Here is a 23,986-nt window from a genome sequence, read left to right as displayed (position 1 = left end):
ACTTAAGAACAAGTAGTCATGAATGAATCACTCAGAAAAACCATGATTCAAGAGGATGAGTTTGATCCCACATCAAATCATCTCACAGATGATGCAACTCCCACAACAAGCATGTTGACTGATGCCATTATCATCGACTCCCACTACATGATCAAAAGAGACTCTTTCAGTGTGGATGGATTGTGTTGCCGCGTCTGGTTTTGTTCTGCTCCTGATCATGACTGGAATGTGATGATTCGAATCGGAATCGCCATGGGAGGAAGAACAGCGAGGAGAGGGAGCTCTCCAGTTGCTCTATCCTTACTGTTTACGACTGAGAGTAGTGGGCGATCGTGGCCGTTCATGTAAAGGGCTCACTGTAACGAACGGTCAAGGACATCTTGTACATCATCAAGGAGGTTTAATGTGACTCGCCGGACTTCATACGAAACGAGAGCGAAAGCCGCTTGATCGGTCAATTTGTCTCGCTCTTGCGATTGTGGCGATGTTTTCCGGCGATATCCCCCCTAATCAAACTATTTACATCCACAATCTGAATGAGAAGGTCAAGAAAGAAGGTTGGTTCAATTGTCGTGCATCGACAACGTATTAGTTCTTCGGTTTAGGGTTTTTTTTTTTGCTGGTGGAAGTTTTTCTTGTTTTTTTTTTTGAGATAATACCTTCTCAGTGAGCATATGGAAGTATATACTTTGGCTTTTAGAAAAATTACCTGCAGTTCATACTTAAAGCATTTGTAAGAACTTTTATCTCTTTCATACTTGAGCGCTTTCGTGCTCTTAGGCAAAGACAGATTTTTTGAAAATACAGTCCCTAAAAGCTCTTTGTTACCTTTTGCAAAGAAGGAGATATGTTATGGTAAAGGATTTGGCTGCCATCTATATTCATTGAAGATGGTCCTGAAATTCTTCATTTTTGGGAAACAGGACTCTGTTGTGCCTTATTAATATCTGATCTAAATTGCAGCATGTGTTGGCCTTTTCTATGTTTTTTGAAAAGATTAGTATTTCATATCTGTTAAGGAATAAAGTTGAATCTAGAATTTTTAGTCTGCTCATTGAAGAAAGTAATGAAGGAAAAGTTGGGTATGAATATATTATAGTTGTAGTGTACTTTTTCACCAGGAATTTAATTGTATTTAATTGGTAGGCTTGAGGAACCAAAATGACATGCCATGGATAGAATAGGTAGGCAGATCTGTAGTTTGTCAGTCATATGTATACTAACTGTGTTTCACAGATCTGTTCAGTTGTGATGCTATGGATGAATGTATACACTAACTTGATATTTTCTGTATTCATTTCCTGTATCAGGTAATTTCATAAGAAAATATAAGAATTAAAATCAAACAAAACTTCTAGTTCATAGGTGCAACTCCATTGCCTGGATTTGTGAATTTGGGAGTAATAAGGAATTTAATTCCATTCTTCCTTACTGGATTATCCTGGTTTTCTATGGTACAGAATTGAAACGGTCTCTCTTTGCTTTATTTTCACAATATGGAAGAATTTTGGATGTTGTGGCCTTGAAAACACCAAAGCTTAGAGGCCAGGCGTGGGTGGTCTTTGCAGAAGTTACAGCTGCTAGTAATGCAGTACCACAAATGCAAAGATTCCCATTCTATGATAAACCAATGGTGAGTTTTTGGAAATTTATGTTGCTATTTTTGTTTCCAAAGCAGGAATATATACTCTCTTAGATAAGAGAATACTTGGTGATATTATCATGTTGGTGATTTAATTGTGTACTAGTCTTGTTTGGTACTGTCATGTACATTTTATAAATTAAGAATTGGGTTGATTGCTGAATCTATCAGGCATGTTGTAATAAATCTATCACATACTTTATGTGTGTTAACAAATCTATCATGAACTATTAAAATTAAAAAATATATATATCACATACTTTATTTAAATGTAACAAATTTATCATACCACATCACCTTTCATGTCGCCTCCTCATTGCACACGGTACCTCTTCCTTGCTATTCATCTTTGTCTTCGACACCCCAACTCACCTTCGTCATTGTCACCTTGATGCAGGAGCATCTAAAGATTTTTATTATTAATTTTGATAAATTTTATTTTTTTAGAGTTTTTGGTATTTAGAGTAGTTTTGAAAAGTTCTATTTTTTATTTTAAGATTTTTTAAATCCATTTAGGATTTTTAGGATTGAGTCTATTAAAATTTTTTCCTTTTTATTAGGAATCTTTTTTTTAGAGTTTGTTAAGAAATTTTCCTTTTTTATGAGGAATCTTTCTTTTAGAGTTTGTTAAGAAATTTTTCTTTTTATGAGGAATCTTTCTTAGAGTTTGAGTCTATATAAACATCTTGTAAGTTGATGTTTAGGGGAGTTTGATTGTTAATAAAATTTCCTTTTTGGCAAAACCCTAGAAACGGCGCCGTCGGCGGCTTTCTACCTCGTTTTCCAAAGTTCTCGATCTTGATCCCTTCTCAATCCTCCTCCAATCTTCCGCCTTCGAAATAATCGCTATTTCGTCCGGCGTCAGTTGGTATCAGAGCACATCGGATCCGATGGAGGGCCGTCGTGGTCGTGGACGTGGCGGTCGTGGCCGCATTCATCAGGTTCCGATAGAGGAAGTTTCGGTTTAATAATAATTTCGACAATGCCGTTTATTTCCCTATCTCTTGTTATTCTTTCGAATTAACAGGTTTTAGAAGATTGTTTCCGACGTTCACAGTCGAACCTACGGATTCAATATTGCCCCCGGGATAATCGCTATCCCGTCCGGCGTCACACCTTGATAGTATTAGTCCCTCCCTGGAGCTCACACGTTGATCAACACTCGTCCCCACTGGCAACTCGTAGTTGAGCACCTTGCACGCCTCTCTTGGCCACCCACAGGGCCAAGCAAGGCAGTGTCAATATAGCCTCATGGATCTTTTTTGTCACCATCTTCTTAATGAAGTTTTTTGATTCCATACAGTGACACTCTTCACCTCTACATCTTGTAGTTGTCATAGATTGAAGAAGCTAGAAGAATAACCGCATGATAAACCAAACTGTGCAAGAACTTAGAGCCTAAAATAGGAATCGAGAAACCACTTGCAACCTTCATTAATCATTCTCCCATGTGTTTCTTCTTCCTCCTTTTGGTCACACCTCCATGTTTGGGTTTTTCTATCAAGGTTTCCTCTAGATCATACCAGTCATTTCATCTAAATTGGATCACACAACAGTAATATGAATGACCAAATCCTTTCATTAGAGTAGAATGCAACATTGGTAATGATTAATAGAGATTTCATTGTAGAAAACGCAGAGGATGATGGTATGAGGAGTATGGACTCTTGACAGGGAGGTTGCTCGCAGAAGGAGTGGTTATGAGGATTGCAGAAGAGGAAGTTGACAAGCTAGCCAAAAAATCAGTTTGTTGTTAAATATTTTTCCCTTCAAGATCATTTTCTATTTCAAATTCATGTTTATTTATTCTTTAAATAAAAAATGTCAATGTTTGGTTTTAATAGAGTAGAAGAGTTGGAAGCAAGCTGGCTGACAAGAACAACTATTGAAGAAGAGCTAAAAAGAGTCTGAAGCATGCTTTGAAGAAAGGATAAATTGATGATTAGATAAGTTGACCCATCTAATTAGTGATTTCTAAATAAAAAGAGTCTTCAAGGCTAATAACTGATTGACAGATTTCTAAACGCTTGATAAATTCATTATGCTTTAACAAAGAATGTGATAAATAAGTTAATTTTAAATGTTTGTGATAGATCTGTTAAAACAGCAAAGTTCGTGATATATTCAGCAATTAGCCTTGAAGAATTTGATTAATAGATATTCACTAATGTATTTGGTGCAGAGAATACAATATGCTAAATCAAAATCTGATTGTGTTGCAAAAGAGGATGGAACATTTGTTCCAAGAGAAAAGAAGAAGAAGCAAGAGGAAAAAGGTAGACCCCCTCTCTTTAGTTATTGTGAAAATTTGATGCCTTGTGGAGTGGGGACTATGCATTGCAGACCTAATATAACTCTTTCTTAGGTTCTTATTGACAATGTAACTTATTTAGCATGTAAAAGTGTGGCATGTTGTTAATGATAAATAAAGAGTGAGACTATCAATGAGGGAACAGGAGGTGAGAAAATGAGTGTGATGTCAATAAGAATTTAAAATCTTCATTATAGATTATCAAAGATCATCATGTTTGATGATATCTTTGGTGCCATGTGAAGCATCAAAAGAACTGGTCTGCGACAGACATGATCAACTGGGCAACAAGGTTGATATGTAACACAGACTTGATTCATCAGATTTATGATAGATAACTAAGTTTTTAGACTGACAGAACTTGAATATCCAGAAACAAGTTGATAAAAGATATCTATATATCTGAGGTTTGACAATCTCAATCTTGTTGATTGATATATTAAGCAATGAACAGTAAATGATGATTTGTAAGCCCCAGTTGAATGTTCCCTATGGGTGAATTGATCAGATTGTGTAGGAACAACTCCGGTGCTCTTTTTGTTCCAAACCTTCTGGAAGAGGTCTTTAGGATAGCGACTATCATGCATGATGGTTGGCCTTTGGTTACGGATGAGTCCTGCTTTGATTATTAAAGCGGTCGCTAGGTATGCTGGATTTGCTCAGATGAGATCCAAAGCAAAGTTCAAAAAAATTAAGGATGAGAGAGAAGCCAAGGCTCAATGTATTAAATATGCCTTGGGGAGTGTTCACCTTGTTGGCCTTTGTTAAGGGGCACAGATCTCGTGCCTATTGGATGTTATATCTTTGCTAAATGAAGATTATTAGATGATCCTAGCCTCATCAAAGCTATGGTGATTCAAAGTGTAGTCTCTCATTGATAGGGAAGACAAGTTCCCATTTAATTAGGTATCCGTAGGTACCAAAATTAAATGGATCTAATTTTGGGTATCTGTTTATCATGATGGACTGAGTTTGGGTGTTAATATATTGGTTACTGATAGTTGGATGTGTTTAGGTACTTGCAAGTACCCACAAATAGAAATACATATAATATTTATTTATTTGAATTGTTAATGGTAATTTTTAATGTATAAATTGTTAATATGTGATAATATTTGTCATATTAAAATTATACATGTTATTTATGGACATTATTGAATGTTGTTAGTATTATTAATAACTTATATTAGTCTTTCATTTTATTAATTGTGTTTATGATATTTGATGTCTAGGTAACTACCTACTCATTTTATGGCGGGTTTGGATATCTAGCATGCCCATTTAGTTAAATAGGTGGACATGAGTTTCAATTTTATGATTTAGTGAGAGAATTTCATAGGTCGTGTACTCGATTAGTTAAATAGCTGTAGGTTCAGTTAGTGAAGTACATTGTGGCTACCTGACCCATTGCCATCTCTACTTATTGATTTTTATATAGCTGGAATTTATTTGCATAATTTTCGTGAATTAAAAAGTATGAGCATTTGAAAATTTTCCCAAGGTTTAAAGTTTATATATGATCACTTGATAGAATTCTTGGTTACATAGTTGCCACCAGATCTCACTTGACATCCAAGTGTTGTAACTCCTTGTAGTTATGGTTTCATCCCTGATATGGTAGCTTAAAACTATTCTTCTCTTCTTTAGCCCTATTATGGGCATCTAGTATTCTAAGGACACTGGCCCTGCATAGTTGGGGCACTATGTTCATATGTTGCATGTCTAATAAATTAAAGCTTGCCACCTAGTAAAATTTTTTATTTACTAAATATTTTAATGATTATTGTTTTTCAAGATTCATCTTCGTTGGAAATCTTTCTGATAGTATTATTAGTTTTGCATCATGAACATGATGTATCATTTCATTCTTTTTCATTAGCTGCTGAAGAGCAACGTCGAGCTGAGGAGGCACAACAATCTGCTCAAACTAATGGAGGGATGCCTGTAAGTTCAATTTTATTAATAAAATTCAATTTCCTTTTTTTAAATACTGTTTATTTTCACCACCACCACAACAACAACAAAAAAACATATAGGAAAAGCATGTACCTTAGGAATATATTGTTAAGTTTTGTAATTCTTTTACTTGCTATATGGTAATCTGATCTTTGTCATATGACTATACTTTGCTACTCCTAGCTGTTTCTTAGTCTGCATTGTACACGCGATGACCAAGACCTGTGGACTGTGTCTTTAAGATTGTGATCGCTAATGTATCCCATCACCATGAATTTGGTGCATTTAGCAGGTAAGTATTCCCACTTTCTTAACATAACTAATCCATTCAACCAGATTTTATAGACGAAATTAGATTCCCTAGACTCCTCTTTAAGGCATGAAATCAAACTAAAAAATAACAGAAAAAAAATCACTCACCACTATATCTGTAAGAACAAAAGAAAATTATTATCACAGAAGTATATGGGATGGATAAGCTTTATGTGATCTTCTTTCTTGCTTGATACAGAAACTTTTACTAGACAATTCTAGAAATCAGAGAAAAAAGGAAGCTGGTACAACCTAAATTGTTCGATATATATGTTCACAAGAAGAAATGCATATAAAGACTTGAAGTGAAGTGTAAAGTTAATCAGCGTTGAAGACTGAAATATTAAAGTGATTTGATGGAAAGTCAAAATTTAATCTGTCTTTCGTATAGGCAATAATCTATTTCTATTACTTGGATGACCATATTTTATATAATTTTTGTTCAATTTTATTATTTCTATTAGCCATCCACATGAGTGAAAGTTGCTTTCCTGCTTCTTATTGCCGCAGAGTTAACATGAGCTTGTCACTCTGTAATTGTTGTCATGCACTTTGATCTCCTTTATGTTGACAATTAAAAGAGACATGTTTCCTTTATGTTTGCATTTTGATTTGTAAGCAGTTATTCTATCAATCAAATTAAACTGCTAATTCATATTCTATTTGCATTTTATTTCATCACTAAGAATATCTGTTCTCTTCCTTACCAATTCCATTCTTAAACAAGGGAAATCCTCCTTTTCTCTCTTCTCTCTCATTGTTCTTTCTTCCAAACTGGCATGCTCTAAAGTGATAACACGTAACACCAAGTTGAGATATCATGATTGACTAAATTGTTCTCTTTTTATGGATGTTTGTATTGTCAAAATCACATTACTAACCACAATAGGGGCAACCACTCTTTAGTATGGATCTTATTACTGAAATATAAAATGGCTTACTTTATTGTGCATGTTTTTTTTTTCTATTTCTGAATCCATCTTTCATCTTAAAAAAAGCTTCTGTGCATAATGGCAGCACATCTTGCACCCATTAAAATTTGAAAGCATTCTTCTGAATTTAGCTTTCCGAATCTTGAGGGATGTTCACCACGGGCAGTTCACTTTCTAAACGATATTTATCTTATTGTTGCAGTCTTCTCAAGTTCCCCGTCAAGCCAAGCCCGGTTCTCAGGAGCCAGCTGCTGCTCCAAACAACATCCTTTTCATCCAGAATTTGCCACACGAAACAGCAAAGATGGTGCTTGAGATCCTTTTCCAGCAGTACTTTCAAGATCACTCCACAAAACCCTATGGCCATCACCTATGCAAAGAAACGACAGCGATGTGTATTCATTCCGTCATTACAAAGGAGGTCTATTGATGTCTAGGATCATAAGAGGTTTTTGTTGATCAAAAGGTATGAAATTTTCTTTGCTGAGGTGTTAGATTAGCTCATGATATGAAATTCTCTTTTACATCACGAAGGGCATTAGCTCACAAACATATTCTTTAAAATGAGAAGAAAACAAAACAGTTTATATTTGTGAATAAGTAAAGTTTGTGAAAATTCTGATAAACGATGGAGATGGAGGATATGTGAATCTTACTGATTTAATGTTTTGGGTTATATATATATATACCTTGGACCCTAGGTCATGTTCTCTTCTGCCAAGATGTGCCCAGGAGGACGAACAATATCAATTCTACATCACCTCAGTCAAACTCGTACTTCTCCAACTGTGATTTCAGTGAGCGATTCTATTCTGATTAACAGCAAAAGCATATTATTTGGTCAACTGTATGCTCCATTCTCTCGTACAGTGAAGAGAAGAAGCTCAATGTCTTTTGCCAAGAATTCAATAGGAACAGTCTCATCATCAATGCAGTATCTTCTTCCTCTCTGTGACCATGCTCAACACAAAACCTTGTCATTAAGAAAACTTGAAACTTGTTGCTAGATTGAAGAAAGGCCCACGCACCTTCAGTGGTTCATCGTCGATAAATTAAACACAAACACAAGTGTAACAAGTGTTTGTGTTATTTGATTAGCTAGGTGGTCCAAATGATGCATCGACTTCATCCAAAACTTTTGAAAAGTATTTTGTATCGGTTTGATTTGTTCGACCCACCCAACCACATTATGTATTCAACTAATTTTGTCTGGATCATTATATTGCTTAATTTCTTTAATTGTTCTGAAAAGATGGAAAGGTCACTTTTGAGCTCAAAAGAGAAGCTATCAACAGCCTCCTCTTTAATTTAATTATGGGGTTGACTGCAAAAGACAATTAAGAAAAGTTTGGCGATTAGTTCGATTAAGCTTACCATATATAATTTTGCATAATCTAGGTGTCTCAAAGAAGATGATCTTCTTTCTTCATTTATCAGGTAAATTCAAAACACAACTTATACAGATGTAGGGACAATCCCTTATTTAACTATATATGGATTGTTTGTCCAAACATTACATTAGGATATATTTTTTTTGTCGTTGTAAAAGTAAATAATATTGGCATATTCATAATAAGATTTAAATAGTCCATTTTATTTCATGAAAATGGAAAAAATCTTACAAACTCTCTAATATATATTTCTCCAATAGTAAATAAGAAATTGAAAGATTGATATACTAAAATAATTTGACAAATCTATTGTTGATGGGTATGGTAGGACTAAAGAGAAAGAATAGTGAATGGTTATGGTGTCGGTTGGGAGGAGCCCACTTCTTATAGATCTATAACACTTTCAATCCTCTTATGTTTTATGGATAGAGCATTCAATGGTTCATGGAGGTGTAGACCAACAAGAAGGTTCATGAGTAAGAGATCCTCTTCATGACGACCCATGATGCATTAAGTCAAGCTATTACTCGATGAAGCACTCGTATCGTTAGTGTCTTGAGTCTCCTCTTTTTTTCTATCACATCTTCACTAAAGGGATAGTTTTTTTGCTCTAAGAATAATATGAGAGAGTATTTAGGATGTTTTGGAATTATTAGAGTTGGCTAAGTAATGATTCAAATTAATGTCACTAATATCCAATATAATAATCATATGATATTAATTGATTAAGACATTAATAATATATTGAATTATTATCTCAAGAAAGAATAGAGGAGATCCGGTGATATCAACCACAACGATGATCTATCAAGGTTATCAAAAACTAACCAAAAAGAAAAATGAAAGATTATAGAAAATAAAATAAATTAAAATCAAGAGCTTGAGAAACTTAGACTAAGAGAAGACCAGAGATTGGATTTCTTTTATATATATTTCAAATTTTCTTATGGTAATTTTATGGCCAATTTACAAAAATATTCATGATTTAATATAATTAATTGTTTTATGACTATTAAACACCACCCAATTTAAAACATGATTAATAAAGATAATATATGAAAATGACACTATACTATCCTAATGTATAAATGAATAGACTCCTTCATAATGATATTAATTTATTTTTCAAAAATATATATAATTAATTATTTTATATTATATATTTTTTTGATTGGCTTGAATACATGATTCATACAACATGACATGAATTGTCACTCTCACATTAATAATACCTTTCAAATCTCCCCTATTTATATTTCAAATAAAAAAAAGTAAGTTTATCCATTTTGAATATTAGATTAATTTGACTAGCACATTAGGATTAACCCATATTGTCATATTGAAGTTAGGTTATGACTGACTTGACCCACGAGTCGTGTAAGCATGACTTAGCTTGAGTCTTACCGCAACGAACTAGTTACGCTCATGACATTCATATGTATGTGGCGTTATGGCCGGAGATAGTCATCAAAGGAAGATAAATCAACTTTGAGATCCTTATTTAGACTCAACTCTTCTAATAAATACATTGAATCATCACTTGATTTCTAAAGTATTTTTAAGCAAAAGTTAATCAACCCTAACCACTCTCGAAACCATATCAATGAATATTTCCTTAATTAAAAAAAGAGATTTTTTAGCCACAAAATAAAATTAAAATGCCATTTACTAAAAAAAAAAAATAAGATAACATAATTAATTAAAGGTTCCAATATTTTTTGCCAATGTAGACCCATGTGAGACAGCTAATTAATGCGTGTCCAATTGTTATACCCGACCGTCACACAATAGATTAGAAAAATAATTTTATTATTATTATTATAAGAATATATTGCACCTAAAATATGATCTCATTTAAAATTTAAATGTTTATTTTGTCCTTTTAAATAAAAAATAAATATGATTTGTAATGGATTTTTTTACTATCTATTATTGGTGGTCAGTCAACAAGATAATTTTGATATATTCTAAACTATATAATAATCATATAAGTCAAAAGCATGATTTGTAGTCTTGCTGTCAATGAAAGACAAATGACGTACACTAATGCTCACTTTTGACCTTTTAATAGTTGGGCATGCAATTTATATATTATTAATGATGTACATATATTCCTGATTTTCATTGTTTTGTTACAAGCCTATTTTCACACATGGAGGGTTTCATAGTAATAATTTTAAGATTGTGCCAATCTGTGAAAATTGAAAATATAATAGATTTTTACTTATTTATTTATTTATTTTAGACAATTCAGACATAATTTTAATCCAATTTCTTATATCTAATTCAACTGGTGAATGGAGATGCATGCTTTACAGGTTGTTTTCATTTCATTATTATATATGTCTGTATGTACATATATAATAATGTAATGAAAACAACTTTGAAAATCATATTATATCTATATATATATATATATATATATATATATAAAAATTATTAATTAAGGGAACATCTTATTCCCCGAATTTTCTAAGAGTTTATCTAAATTTTTAAAGATATATTGATAACTCAAACGTAGTGAATAATGAGCACCTAAATATTTGATAAAAACATTTTTATAGTCATATTAATAACTTTTCAGCATTCAAAATAAAAAATAAATATATTGATGAACTCTTAGAGCATCATAAATAGAATAATTGTTTTATTTACCAATTTGATCGTAAAATAAAATCATCAAAAAACCACCAAGGTATAATATCAAAATACATATTTTTATTCTCGAGTAATAGTACAACTAGTAAGGTACTAACTAGTTACTCAAGTATCCATGATTTAAATCTCAACTAGACGTAATTAAGATATTTTCCTATAATGGAATGAAAAATCTGGATCATTAGCTCGGCATGGAGTCTGCACATGCTTCTAGATTTACCCTGGTGAGCTAATGGAATAAAAAATCTAGAATCTAAATCTTTAGTTGTTGAGCATGGAACCGTGCGTGCTCCTAGATTTACGCGGATAACTAATGGAAAACTTTAGTGGAGTTGGACTGGATGAATAACACACATTATAAAGGAAGATAAAATTTAATCAAATAAAATTTGGAGTATATATATAGACTCTAATTAACACGGCACATTACCATATATATATATATATAACACAAATTAAAAAGTAAGAGTATTAATAGACTTTAAGAACACGGCACATTACCATTTTGACCATTAAAAATTGCATCAAAACAACTAACCACTAAAGTATCTTGTCCATTGGTCATCTTGATCATCTTTTAGTTGTTGAAATCAAAACGCAAGCGCATTAATAACTTTTATGATGACTATGAACACAATGATGAATTTACTATGTTGACCATTAAAGACCATTAGAATGGTCAAAATATTTATTAAAAAAAATATACTTCAGTGGTGTTTTAGTGGTCGATCAATTTGATGGCTGGCTTTTAGCGATCAAAACGATAGTTTTATTTTCGTCGTGCTCGTAAAAAAGTCATAAAAATATCAAACTTTAAGTACATTAGAAGGGACAGAGATTCCGTGCAGGTCCCTTTGAATGTAAAACTCAGTTTTTTGGATGATTCAGTAGATTCTTTTTTAGGGTTCTTCTGCTGAAATCGAATGGTGAAGAAATTGGCACTCAGAATTTGGCAAATTGTGAGAAACAACAAAAGATTAAAAAAAAGGGTATCTTTCTAACTAATTCATGGAGGACGCGGTTATTTTAAGTTTGTTTATTACTATTTATGTATCTTCGCCTTTCCATTCTTTGATTTCCTTCTCTCCCTTTCCCGCAGACAGTCAGTACTCTCTTCTCTCTCTCTCTCTCTCTCTCTCTCTCTCTCTCTGGTACAGGGAGACGTAAAGGCCAATGGGGTTCGCCTCCAGGTCCCTGTTGTGTCCCTCCCGTAGTTGCTTTCTGCTGCTGCTGGTGGCGGCGGCCGTGGCTGTGCCTCCGGCGGCGCAGCAGGAGCAGGACAGAATCATAGGCCTGCCCGGCCAGCCTCACGTTGACTTCGCCCAGTACGCCGGCTACGTCACCGTCGACGCCTCCGCCGGGCGCGCGCTCTTCTACTGGCTCGTCGAGGCGGCGGCCGCCGCGCAGCCCGCGCCGCTCGTCCTCTGGCTCAACGGCGGCCCGGGGTGCTCCTCCGTCGCCTTCGGCGCCTCCGAGGAGCTCGGCCCCTTCCGGATCAACTCCGACGGGAAGACGCTCTACCTCAACCCCCACGCCTGGAACAGAGGTGAGGCTTCTCCAAGATTCGATTTTTATGCCTCTTTGAGGTGAATGCCTCCTTTGCGCCTGTTCTTGACCAGTTCTTGGCGTTCGCAGTGGCGAATGTGCTGTTCTTGGAATCGCCGGCGGGCGTCGGATTTTCCTACTCGAATACCTCGTCGGATCTCATCACCGCCGGCGACCACAGAACAGGTTACTTCTCTGCCCATTTTTCTTCCTCCAAAACCACCTCTTTTCCTCCCAAATTGGAGACCAATACCTCCGAATCTCGTTCTTAATTAGCTGTGGACGCATACAATTTCCTTGTGAATTGGTTCGAGAGGTTTCCTCAATATAAGCAGAGAGAATTCTACATCGCCGGCGAGAGTTATGCAGGTACTCCATGATCCAGCTCCCCTTCCAAACTGCTCCATTGTCGGCCAGAATTGATCATTTCTTGCATTTCAGGGCATTATGTTCCTCAACTATCTCAGCTAGTTTACGAAAAGAACATCGGAGTCCAGAATCCCGCAATCAACTTCAAGGGATTCATGGTGAGATCTGCAAGTGATCTGCTAAATTGCCCCCTTGCTGTTGACTGAGTGCTTGAACTTTAAATGCAGGTGGGCAATGCAGTTACTGATGACTACCATGACTATGTGGGAACCTTCGAGTACTGGTGGACTCACGGCCTGATCTCCGACTCGACTTATCGAATTCTAAGGATTCGCTGCGATAACGAAGATTCTGAACACCCTTCAGATGGATGTATACAGGCCCTTGATGCAGCTGATGCTGAAATGGGGAACATTGACCCTTACAGCATCTACACTCTTCCTTGCAATGATACTGGATCTCTTAGGCGCAACTTAAGAGGCCATTATGTGAGTTTTTGCGTCGAATTTACCTATCCTTGTATCGAATTCGATCTTGTGAATTTCATCCTCCTGAATTGTTTTCGTTCCCACAGCCTTGGATGTCCAGAGCATACGATCCTTGCACTGAAAGGTACTCCAAGATGTACTATAACCATCCTGAGGTCCAAAAGGCACTTCATGCCAACACAACAGGAATTCCATACCTTTGGGACTCATGCAGGTTCCTCCTCTTCAGATGATCTTAAGCTCAATAGTTATGAAAGTATGCTTCAGTTCCGAAGCTAAACTGATCGCCTTTTCGATGCAGTGACACTGTAGGAAACAACTGGGGAGATGCACCTAAATCCATGCTTCCTATTTATCAGGAACTCATTTCAGCTGGCTTAAAGATATGGGTTTTCAGGTACACTTGAACTTTGATACAATTGCCTGCTTCAAAGATCATTTTGGCTGAACAAAACCTTTTTGGACAGTGGAGATACAGATTCTGTGGTTCCGCTGACCGCGACAAGATACTCCATTGATGCCCTCAAATTGAAGACTGTTAAGAATTGGTACCCTTGGTATGACAATGGCAAGGTTAGTCACAGTAATCCTTTCCCTCATCCTACTTGAATCATGCTCAAGTAAGAATTTCCTAGGAACCATTTCAGTTTACTTTTGTGCCAATTTCTCAGGTTGGAGGATGGAGTCAAATCTATGAAGGACTGACCTTTGTGACGGTGACCGGAGCAGGACATGAGGTTCCTCTTCATCGTCCCCGGCAAGCTCTGATACTCTTCAGGCATTTCCTGAAAAACAAGCCAATGCCTGAAAGTTAACCAGAAACAAAAAAAGAAAAAGAAAAATGAATTGGAAGCTGAAAAAGAAGGAAAATGGAATTAAAAGATGAAGGATAAGGTTCTTCTCCTCACAAAGAAAGCTTCACATATATATAATTAATTATATATAGTTGTTGTCATTTTCAATTTTTTTCGCAGTCATTATAGTGTGTATCATGTAATTCAAGGCTGCCTTGAATAAATAGGATGGTGATAAACAGATGGATTTCTGCATTTCATATAATTCATGGAATAAATCAGCAAATGCCATTGATCATTAAGTTGTTTAACAAACATGAAAAGTAGCATCAAATGATGGCCGAATTGCATGTGGAGCTTCATAGCTCCTCTCCTCTGTGTCTTCCATCCAAGGAAATCCGAAATCATATCTCCCAGACATGCTCAAATTGTGGCTGTTGCAAAAGCAACAGAAGCATATAATTTGTTTGGAATAATGGCTTGCAAAATGTCCTCCTTCAAAGCATTTGAATTAGTAAATCTTGCCCCGGGGGTACGACGAAATGGTCAGAGGGGGACGGCTGAATCTCGTTGAGAGCTAACGACTACGGTGTTCGAAAACTTAGTGTGTTGGGCTGCCGGACTATGGGTCGACTCGTTTCTTAAATTTATGTAGTGGCGAAATGTGGAATTGAACTATCTATCTTAAAATAAATAATAAATCTAGTCACAACTCGAATTCATGGACTCAATATTAATTGCCCCTATGAACATAAAGCAATGAGGAAATATTTAGAGAAGCAATATGAGGATTATGATTGGAATTCTAAATAAAATGAATATTCTGAAATATATATAAGTTGTATTTTAGATTTAAAGATGAATAAAAAAATACCATCTATTTTCATGACCTAAATTGTATATAAAAAATCAATCTTTGTATCTCAATGCGTTATTAGTCTAAATGAGAATACAATTGTCTTAATTAATTTTTTTTATATCAATGTCATTTTTATGAATCTAATGGCATAAATAATAAAATTCTATTAATCATTTTTTTAAAATAAATAAATATTTTATATTAAGAAGCGTGAGTTAGAAAATCAAGGAACTTAAGCCTGAAGGATTTTACCGTGTATAGCAATTTCCAGTTAAAAGGGCTTTCTCCCGACTCTCCTTCGTTTGTTTTCGTCTCGGTGCTTGCTTCGTGTCACCGCCATGGCGAAGGAGTTCTCGGTTCCGCCGGTGGTTTTCCCCTCTCCCTCTGGCAATCCCAACGTGCCCCAGCAGCGCCGTGCTTCAGGGCCGGGGCTGGCGCCGCCCTTCCAGCCTCCTCGACCTTCGAATCCCGGCGTCGCCAACCCTAGCATCCCCTTCATGTCCTTCGACATCGGATCCACCCCCGCCTCTTCCTCCTTCTCCGCCCCCGTCTATGCCTCCTCCAGCGGGGTCGGGAGCCTCTCCGTCTCCGGTTCGTTCGAGGACGAGCCGCCTCTCCTCGAGGAGCTCGGCATCAACACCCGCCAGATCTGGCGGAAGACCCTCTCCATCATGAATCCCTTCCGCGTAAACCCTAATCTCCACGAGGACGGCGATCTATCCGGCCCTTTCCTCTTCCTTATGGCATTTGGTCTCTTCCAGCTTCTCGCCGGAAAGTTTCACTTCGGAATCATCTTGGGTTGGGTCACCGTCGCCTCTCTCTTCCTCTACGTGGTCTTTAACATGCTTGCTGGGCGGAACGGAAATCTGGATCTGTATCGGTGCTTGAGCTTGATTGGGTATTGTATGCTGCCAATGGTGATCTTCTCGGCGCTGTCACTGTTTGTGCCTCACGGTGGTGTCGTGATCTTTGCGATGGCTTTGGTGTTTGTGCTGTGGTCTACACGAGTTTGCACGAGGCTTCTGGTTGAGCTTGCTTCTTGTGGGGATGAGCACCGTGGTCTCATAGCCTATGCTTGTTGGCTCGTTTACTTGCTTTTCTCTCTGCTTATTATATTCTGATTATGGGTGAGAGCGTACGACCTTATAGTGCCCTATTTCTGTAAGCATTTCACTTACAATGGATTTTTCTCTTTTATTTAGCATCTATCTCAGCCGTTCCTCTTAGTAAATTCCCAATTTGGATGCGGATATCTCTGATTTCTTTACCTAGGAAATACAATATGTTGGATTTTTGTTCATTTGGGACCAATTCAGTCATATGATATGGTGTTATCAATGGTACAAATGTATTTGCATTCTTTCAATCTGTCAACAAATAGTACTTGTGCTTAAATCAGGAAGAAATCCTTTTCATGCAAGATGCAAAATTTTCTTTGCTTGCATTTACATTGGAAGTGTTATTCTTAATTGGGTTCTCTGATTAACAGTCAGAACAGCTTTCTCAGTGTTACATCATTCATTGTTGTTGTAGATGCAAATTAAATCTAGAAGCAATTAGTTTTATACTAGTTTTATTTTAGATGGACACTAGCGCTAATTTGGCTTGGAATCTTGTTTTCTATTAGCTTGCTAAATGCTTTATGGACAAGCTGCTGTGATCTATCCAATGTGATTGGAATAAGTAATATAAGACTGCCTTTTCCGTATTTCTAAAGCATAACTATTTTTCTTTAGTAATCTACAACCAGTTTTATCTAACTTATATAGAGGAAAGGGGTATTTTTTTGGTGTTTCAGATTTTAAGCTTGCTTACTTGGTGAGAAGTTAAAGGTGCTAAAAATTAGGGATGATAGGAAAGTTATTTATGTTGGTCAGGAAAAGTAGTTAACTTTTCTATCATCCTTAATTCATTTCCTCTCATTCTCTCCAAGTAAACAAACAAGCCTAGAGCCAGGCCTCAAATGTGATCATTAGCAAGAACAATTAGCACAGTGAGAATTAATTAAATGATGCATGTCAGAAGATTTGTTTCTAATTCACAAAATGTAGGTTGATTTTATTACTGATCCCCAGTAAACATGGGAGATCTATGTCGTGCCCAATTGGTGCAACATGGCCCAAGAAATCTATCGATGAACACATTAATACATTGGTCACACATAGCAAAAAATAGGACAATCACACTAAACTCTGCTACTTCTTTCCCTCTTGAATCAGGAGGAATTGCATTTGGACCTATGTTGACCATCGTCTTACTTTGGTTTGATATGTTACTTATCGCCTCAACTTGTTGACCAACAGACTGCAATTTGTGGAAGGAGATTTTTTAGGCTGTGATTGAGTACCTCAGTCTACCCATCAATCTGTGGATGAAAGACAGTCAGAAAATTTAATCTGGGCCCCAAATAACTTTTATTGGCTTTTTTCAAAAAGTATTGGCAAACTATACATTTCTGTCTGAAACTACAAATATGGGCAACCTATTCAATCTAACAATCATCCTAAATCCTAAAGAACTTGACTATTTGCAATGCATTATTGGGTTTGCTACACGAAATGAAATGTATCATTTTGAAAATCAATCCCCACCACTACTGGAATAGAGTTGTGGCTTCAGGTAGTGCGAGATAAACCCAAAACAAAGTCAATACTAAAGGCTTTTCAGGGCTTATCGGGAAGTGACAGTGGTGCATAGAGATTTGTGTGTTGCCTAGTTGCCTTATGCATCTAACGCATGTGACATTGTGCTACAATCTAGGTAACATCTCATCACAATGAGGGTCAGCAAGGGTAATGTTTTTTTGTAGATTCTAAAGTGTTCTACTGGACCACCCGTGTGCATTTTCCAAATCAGAAAGTCCTAGAAATGCATAAATATGTACCCTTATACAGGAAACCATCTTTGATCCCAAAATCAACCAAATCATGGCTATACTCATCTTGAACATCTAGAAAAATTGTCTGAACCATATTTATCCTTAAGAGGATCAAATTCTACCAAGGTTGTCGCATTAAGCCTTGAATCGTGGATCATTTTAGTGATTTTTGTGAACTAAGAATTGAAGTGAATTGTGAATCATAAGCTTCTTGTTAAAAAGACAAATAAGTAAAAAAGAAAATTTAACTATAAGTTATAAGAATATCCTATTTAACACCTAATATAATTGATAAAGTTCGTTACCACAAATAATAAAGTGAATTATTTAACTAAAGAGTGTAAAGACAATATTATTAGAATAATATTCCAGAATATCCTAAAAAATTTTCATTTATTTTATGAAGGATTAAATTATATAAAGAATTGTCAAAAATACTAAACTATATCACAGTCATTTTATATAGTGCTGACTGGAGATGTCATCATCCTCATCATCTTGATTTTGTATATCTATTTCTTTATCTTCTTTTTCCTCTTAAGCTTCTTCTTTAATAATTGCACTCACTTATAAGGGGAAGAAACCTTTAATGTGCCAATAGGTCAACAAGTCATCAATGCAGGTTATTGAGAATGAGGTTTGGGAGAGACAACGACTTCTGCTGGATGAAGAGGCTTGAGCAATAGAAGAGGGTTACTTATGACGATGGAGGGGGACGTCCGTTGATTAAAGGCACTCAAGGAATCTAGTCAATTTAAATTATTGAGGATGCTCAAGGAATACAAACGTTGTAGCATCTTCTGGTCAACGATCTGCTGTTGTGCGACAAAGATCTCCTCTAGTTGAAGATGCTAGAAAAAGAAACCATCCTAGCTGCAGACGAGCCTAACCATTTGAGAGATGTCTAATGGGGTTGAGGATGATGATCCGTTGCTGAAGAAGCAACGTTTGACGAGTCAAGGGTCACAGACAACAAGTTGTTATTGAAGAAGTAGCCTCTGGCAGCAATGGGCCGATGATGATACGATATGAGAAGGGTCAAAGAATAGATATTAAATAGAATAAGACAATATTTTTCTGCCAATAAATTAACTGTGCTCTGAGGATCTGAATATCTACTTGAGTATCTAATAAATGGCTAAGTTAAGAATTGGGAATCAATTGATTGGTATTGGTTTGGTCTGAGTCCATTGAGTGTTGATTGCAATATGACAATCAAAAAATTCTTCAAACCAATATGCTCATTTTTTCTAATATTTCGTTGTCAAAAGATTGTTTTTTGCTGGATAAGCTTATTTTCAAGTCTGTGCTGCTTAAGTAGCCTATATCTTTTTCAAATAAATACCTGTGTGTGTGCCTTGTGAAATTCATACATTGTCAGTGTTTATATCATAGTGATGTCCTGTGTGTTTGCTACTCAAGCAGTAATTGCTTGAGTTATTTTCACCAAACGGTTGAATTTTATTGGTATTAGAAAAATTCTAAGGTGGTTTCTATGGATTTATTTGATAAAGATTAAATATCATAACACTTATCTCCATATCTTCATTCCTAACCAGAAGACATTTTTCAATTCAGATGTTAATGATAATTGCTCTATCTTTTGACAGAATTTCACCTTCTTTTTGCCAATTCCCTTGTATTCGAGTACCCTTGTGTTTGAATATAAACCAATCTGGATTGTGCTTTTCCCCAACTATAAGCTTGTTTTGCAGTAAGATGAACATGAATGTTTTCAGACCTACTTGTCCTTAGTTTGCTTCTTTATTATGGATGATTATCCCTTTATTTATACTCGTTGTCAACTCTTCAGAGAGGACAATTGTAATTTTTTTTCCTATCTATTTAAACAACATACAAGTTTTACTGTCAATATATCTGCAGAGTGCAGTTTATAGACAGTAGTTTCTTGTGGGTCTTTGCTTCTATTAATGCACTTTTGGTTTCGGAAACAATTGCAAAATGTTTTCTTTTGCAACTGTTTCAGCATCCAAGTGCTGTTGAATCTGTTTCACATTGCAGAGCAGTTCTTTGTAACACAGCTAGTAATTATCACTTCCTGCTGGTTGACGGTTGCATAGGTGAAAGCCTAATTGACTTGATCGATATGTTTGTGAGCACGAACAGTACATATCTTAGTTAAGGTATGTTATCCTTGAATCATTCACATTTGGATCTAGAAATTGCTTATAGAATTGGACTTAGATATCATTTCTACAATAATATTACTTTTTTGTTTATAGGAGCAAGGATATCTAACAGTTTGTCACCTGTGCAATAGATAATTTTATATTTTTAATTTAGAAAATGGTAAAAAGTAGTAGATTTGATTTTGATTTTATATGTATAAAGTAAAATTAGATGACAATGCCTATTTTTATTTTCTATTTAAATTTATTTATAGGAAGATTGTAATTGAATTTTTTGTTGCTATGTATTTAACCCTTCAGATTCCGTAAGACACCTCCAACTCCTGCTGCACCTGATGAGGGGACTATGGACGCAGCCACATGAAGGGTGTAAATACAGATCACCACTTATCTTCCCATAGGTTCGCTAGTTGCCTGGGTTGGAAAACATAAGCCCCAATTCACTGTTGATGTTGCTAGTTCTTCTAGGATCCAGGTTCCATACTAGCTATTCCTCTATTGAGTTGGCATTAAAAATTTCATTGGGTGATATCCAATCCATTTGTTTCCAAACCTAAACCTGTGGATTTTCCACCTCTGACGCAATGCGAGCAAGCAATAAAAGTCTTGTGGCCCTTTTATCTTCCAAGGATCTTGGATTTGACTTCTTGACCTTGTTAGATGCTCCACTAGATGTCTGTACCCTTCCTCTTGGAGTCGTGTCTGATAATGATTGTCGCCTTTCTTCTGATCTTCTTGTCAAATTTAGCCTCCAAAAGTATGTCAAGAGTTCAGAAGACTCTTAACAGATTTTGTTGAATTGCTTTTATACACAGAATCTGTATAGCTTGGAGGTAAAAATAACAACACCGGGGCATTAGAGACTCCTAAATTGGTTGGAGTATTTAACTTCAATAGCTTTTCAAAATTATTAAGTCATGATCCTTGTAAAATACCTGTCAATAGATCTCATTTCTTCCTCCCTACATTGTCTTGAGACTTAAAGCCATTCCAAGTGAATGGAGCTCACATGTAGCTCTCTTGCCTTACAAACGATTCCATAGACATTAAATGCCTTGAATCTTCAACTTAAGGCTAGGAATGATAATAGAGTAGATAATACAAGTAGCAATGATCATATCACTTTGGTACACTTCTTGTGCCTCAAGGACTTCTGTCTCTTTGACAGGTAGCTCTACATGGGAGAGACTTTTATATCACATAGAGAAGGTTTTGTTGTTCAAGAATCATCCTCCTATACATCTCCCAATTAACGAAGTTTGTGCTATTGCGCATAAAATATCTCTCGATGATAAAGCGAGTGATTTAATTCCAGTTACACTTCTCAACATGACGGTGTGTTTTACTAACATTTAAAAATACTGAAGTATTTGTTATCGATTTCATCCCATGCAACTACTATATTATTGAGTCAACGGCCTACGGGGCACGGTGTCGTGGAAAGTCCATAGTGATGCAAATTGGAGCATTAGAATTAGAAACTCTACTCAGAAAGCATTTTTGCTTATAGTGAATTTTGAGCTGTGAACGTCCTATGCTGTGGGCTCGATGTGAGCATTATTCAAATTTATTTTGATGGTTGATGATAAATTTTTGTGGAATTGGATTGATCTGTTTTCAAGATTAATCTGTTAGATTTGATAGACCTTGATTGTGATCAATAAATTCGTAAACCTAGTCAAGTCAGATCTATTAGTTCATGGTCATCTCATAAATATATTTGTAAGTGTGACCTTAATTGTTGACAACAAATTCAAATGATATGTATGACACAGGACGCTTTTCATGTCCTCATGCCTTCTGCATAGGAGTTTTGGCACGAATTGAAAGTGAATTTCAAATATATATATATATATATATATATATATATATATATATATATAGTTTTTAAAATGACAATTTACTAATATCAATTTTTATTACAGGTGTTACCAATTTGATTATAGGCTGTTATCGATGTCTACTGTAGAAGGTATTACTCCATATTGCAGTGTTAGACCACCCATAATACTACCATTTGGTACTACTTACAACTATAATACAAATTAATATCACTCGTCACTCGTAACACTTATCCATTTGTAATATAAATTCATACATGATGCCAGGGGACTTTTCTTCCCTTCTAGATCAGTAGATCCGATCCACATGGAACAGATCTGATAGTCCATTAGAACTTGAGAGATCTCTATAATAGGACAATAAAAGTCATGATAAAAGAGACTTCTATCTACATGGAGCGGATCCCTATAAATAAGATAATAAAAGTCAGGATAAAGGAGGCTGATTCATGACTTTAATCGTCGGAGGAGTCACAAGACCAGCTCGGACATGAGGAACGGGAGCAACAACTTTGCCGCCTGTCTATATATGGGAAAACTACGACTGAGATAACGTACTTGGACTTTAGTTCGGACTTCGGAGTCCACTGGGAGGTCATTTTATATATTTTTATTTGTAATTATTTATAAAATCAGTCTTAAATTTTCTAATCAAATTCTGCCGCGGTTGAAAAATCTAAACACGCAAAGGAAGAAGGGGAAACACCCCGATCATGCGAAGCGGGCCCAAGTCCAGGCTGCCTATCTGGTCTCCTCCTCTACCATCTCTCGAGGACCTCTTCTCTCTTCCTCTCCTTTCACCGTCGTCATGGAGGAGAGGCCGCAGCCATCGGTTCCTGGCTCAAGCTGGAGCCGGCACCTCTGGTGAGGCGAAGATTGAGGCTGTCGAAGAATAATTAATTAAGAAAAAGAAGCGGAGCCAGCGGAACTCCATCTTCTTGGAACCGTTAATCCATCTGTTCGATTGATCTGAACCGTTGATCTGTCGATTCTGAACCGTTGAATTATCAATTCTGACCATCGAACTATTGAACCGTCGATTTCATGGTCGAGTCTATATGCCATCCATAATACTATCATTTAGTACTATTTACAACGACAACACAATATAATATTTCTGGTAACATAGATTAACGTTATCCATTTGTAATATAAATTCATACCATTTGTTTCAATAAAAAAAAAAGATTGCATTAAAATTGGCATGATTAAATGCACGCTTTTTAAAATACATTTACTTATATTATTTATTAAGATGGCCTAAAGCGTGGATTTATATAGATAAATATTTGTGGTTAGCCGTAGACGTGCGTCGTTTCATTCTATAAATCGATAGGTAGATCATCCTTGGACAATGCTCACTGACTAATTGTATTGTATGCTAGTGCGCCTCGGAGTCTCTGTCAGAGCCGTCCCTAGAAAGTTTGCCTGTACAATCCTACATAAGATTGCAAAAAGACGTGATCTCAATGCATGCTTGTGGATCAAGAACGATAGTGGATTGAGAATAATCTTTTTTTAATACATCCCTTAAAATAACATCAATATTTATGGACCCAAAAGGTAATAGATTGGGAATAAATTTTTTGGTATATTCTCGGAGAACTTCAGTTCTTATGGACCTAAATGGGTAGTGGATTGGAAATAAATTTTTTTTTTTGAACATAAAAGGCTCAGTGCTTATGGACTCAAAAGGGGAAGTGGATTGAAAACAACCTCTTTGAGTACATTTTCGAAAAGCCTCAGTATTTGTGGACCCAGAAAGGTAGTGGATCGGGAATAATTCCTTTGGGTGCATCCTCGAAAAGCCTCAATACTTGTGGATCCAGAAGGGTAGTAGATTGGGAACAACCCTTTTGG

The 23,986-nt window shown here is 36.0% G+C and overlaps 3 protein-coding genes across 4 annotated transcripts; all 3 read left to right on the top strand.

The window, feature by feature from the left end:
* Positions 1 to 440: 440 nt before the first annotated feature.
* Positions 441 to 8,115, top strand: LOC141847170 (U2 small nuclear ribonucleoprotein B''-like). Of its 2 annotated transcripts, XM_074735152.1 has the most exons (6): positions 441 to 557; positions 1,461 to 1,633; positions 3,825 to 3,918; positions 5,833 to 5,897; positions 7,356 to 7,619; positions 7,855 to 8,115. In XM_074735152.1, the coding sequence occupies exons 1-5, from the start codon at positions 485 to 487 to the stop codon at positions 7,581 to 7,583; spliced, it is 633 nt and encodes a 210-aa protein (XP_074591253.1). In that variant the 5' UTR covers positions 441 to 484; the 3' UTR covers positions 7,584 to 7,619; positions 7,855 to 8,115. The 2 variants fall into 2 exon arrangements, with proteins under 2 accessions (XP_074591253.1, XP_074591252.1); XM_074735151.1 differs by lacking the exon at positions 7,855 to 8,115 and having other exon boundaries at positions 7,356 to 7,787.
* A 4,248-nt stretch (positions 8,116 to 12,363) lies between these two features.
* LOC141847169 (serine carboxypeptidase-like 27) lies at positions 12,364 to 14,689 on the top strand. Its single transcript, XM_074735150.1, has 9 exons — positions 12,364 to 12,748; positions 12,838 to 12,933; positions 13,024 to 13,116; positions 13,189 to 13,274; positions 13,344 to 13,604; positions 13,691 to 13,818; positions 13,906 to 14,001; positions 14,072 to 14,177; positions 14,276 to 14,689. The coding sequence occupies exons 1-9, from the start codon at positions 12,376 to 12,378 to the stop codon at positions 14,417 to 14,419; spliced, it is 1,383 nt and encodes a 460-aa protein (XP_074591251.1). The 5' UTR covers positions 12,364 to 12,375; the 3' UTR covers positions 14,420 to 14,689.
* An 860-nt stretch (positions 14,690 to 15,549) lies between these two features.
* LOC141847813 (uncharacterized) lies at positions 15,550 to 16,595 on the top strand. The gene has a single exon (XM_074735901.1). It carries the CDS (start codon positions 15,596 to 15,598, stop codon positions 16,376 to 16,378), a length of 783 nt encoding a protein of 260 aa, XP_074592002.1. The 5' UTR covers positions 15,550 to 15,595; the 3' UTR covers positions 16,379 to 16,595.
* The last annotated feature ends 7,391 nt before the right edge of the window (positions 16,596 to 23,986 follow it).

The sequence above is a fragment of the Curcuma longa genome, chromosome 16 (genome assembly GCF_044706935.1).
Source record: "Curcuma longa cultivar G26 ecotype Majalengka, Jawa Barat chromosome 16, ITB_CL_G26_1.1, whole genome shotgun sequence".
NCBI classification, from domain to species: domain Eukaryota; kingdom Viridiplantae; phylum Streptophyta; class Magnoliopsida; order Zingiberales; family Zingiberaceae; genus Curcuma; species Curcuma longa.
Note: the sequence above shows the minus strand (reverse complement) of the source record. Positions and strands in the feature narration are given on the sequence as shown.

Excerpts from the sequence above, each read along its gene's own strand:
- LOC141847813 (XM_074735901.1), top strand. The coding sequence starts at position 15,596 with ATGGCGAAGGAGTTCTCGGTTCCGCCGGTGGTTTTCCCCTCTCCCTCT.
- LOC141847169 (XM_074735150.1), top strand. The coding sequence starts at position 12,376 with ATGGGGTTCGCCTCCAGGTCCCTGTTGTGTCCCTCCCGTAGTTGCTTT. Across the intron at positions 12,749-12,837 it reads CCCCCACGCCTGGAACAGAG|TGGCGAATGTGCTGTTCTTG; the intron begins GTGAGGCTTCTC and ends TGGCGTTCGCAG. Across the intron at positions 13,275-13,343 it reads TCAACTTCAAGGGATTCATG|GTGGGCAATGCAGTTACTGA; the intron begins GTGAGATCTGCA and ends CTTTAAATGCAG.
- LOC141847170 (XM_074735152.1), top strand. The coding sequence starts at position 485 with ATGTTTTCCGGCGATATCCCCCCTAATCAAACTATTTACATCCACAAT. Across the intron at positions 1,634-3,824 it reads CATTCTATGATAAACCAATG|AGAATACAATATGCTAAATC; the intron begins GTGAGTTTTTGG and ends TATTTGGTGCAG. Across the intron at positions 3,919-5,832 it reads GAAGAAGCAAGAGGAAAAAG|CTGCTGAAGAGCAACGTCGA; the intron begins GTAGACCCCCTC and ends CTTTTTCATTAG.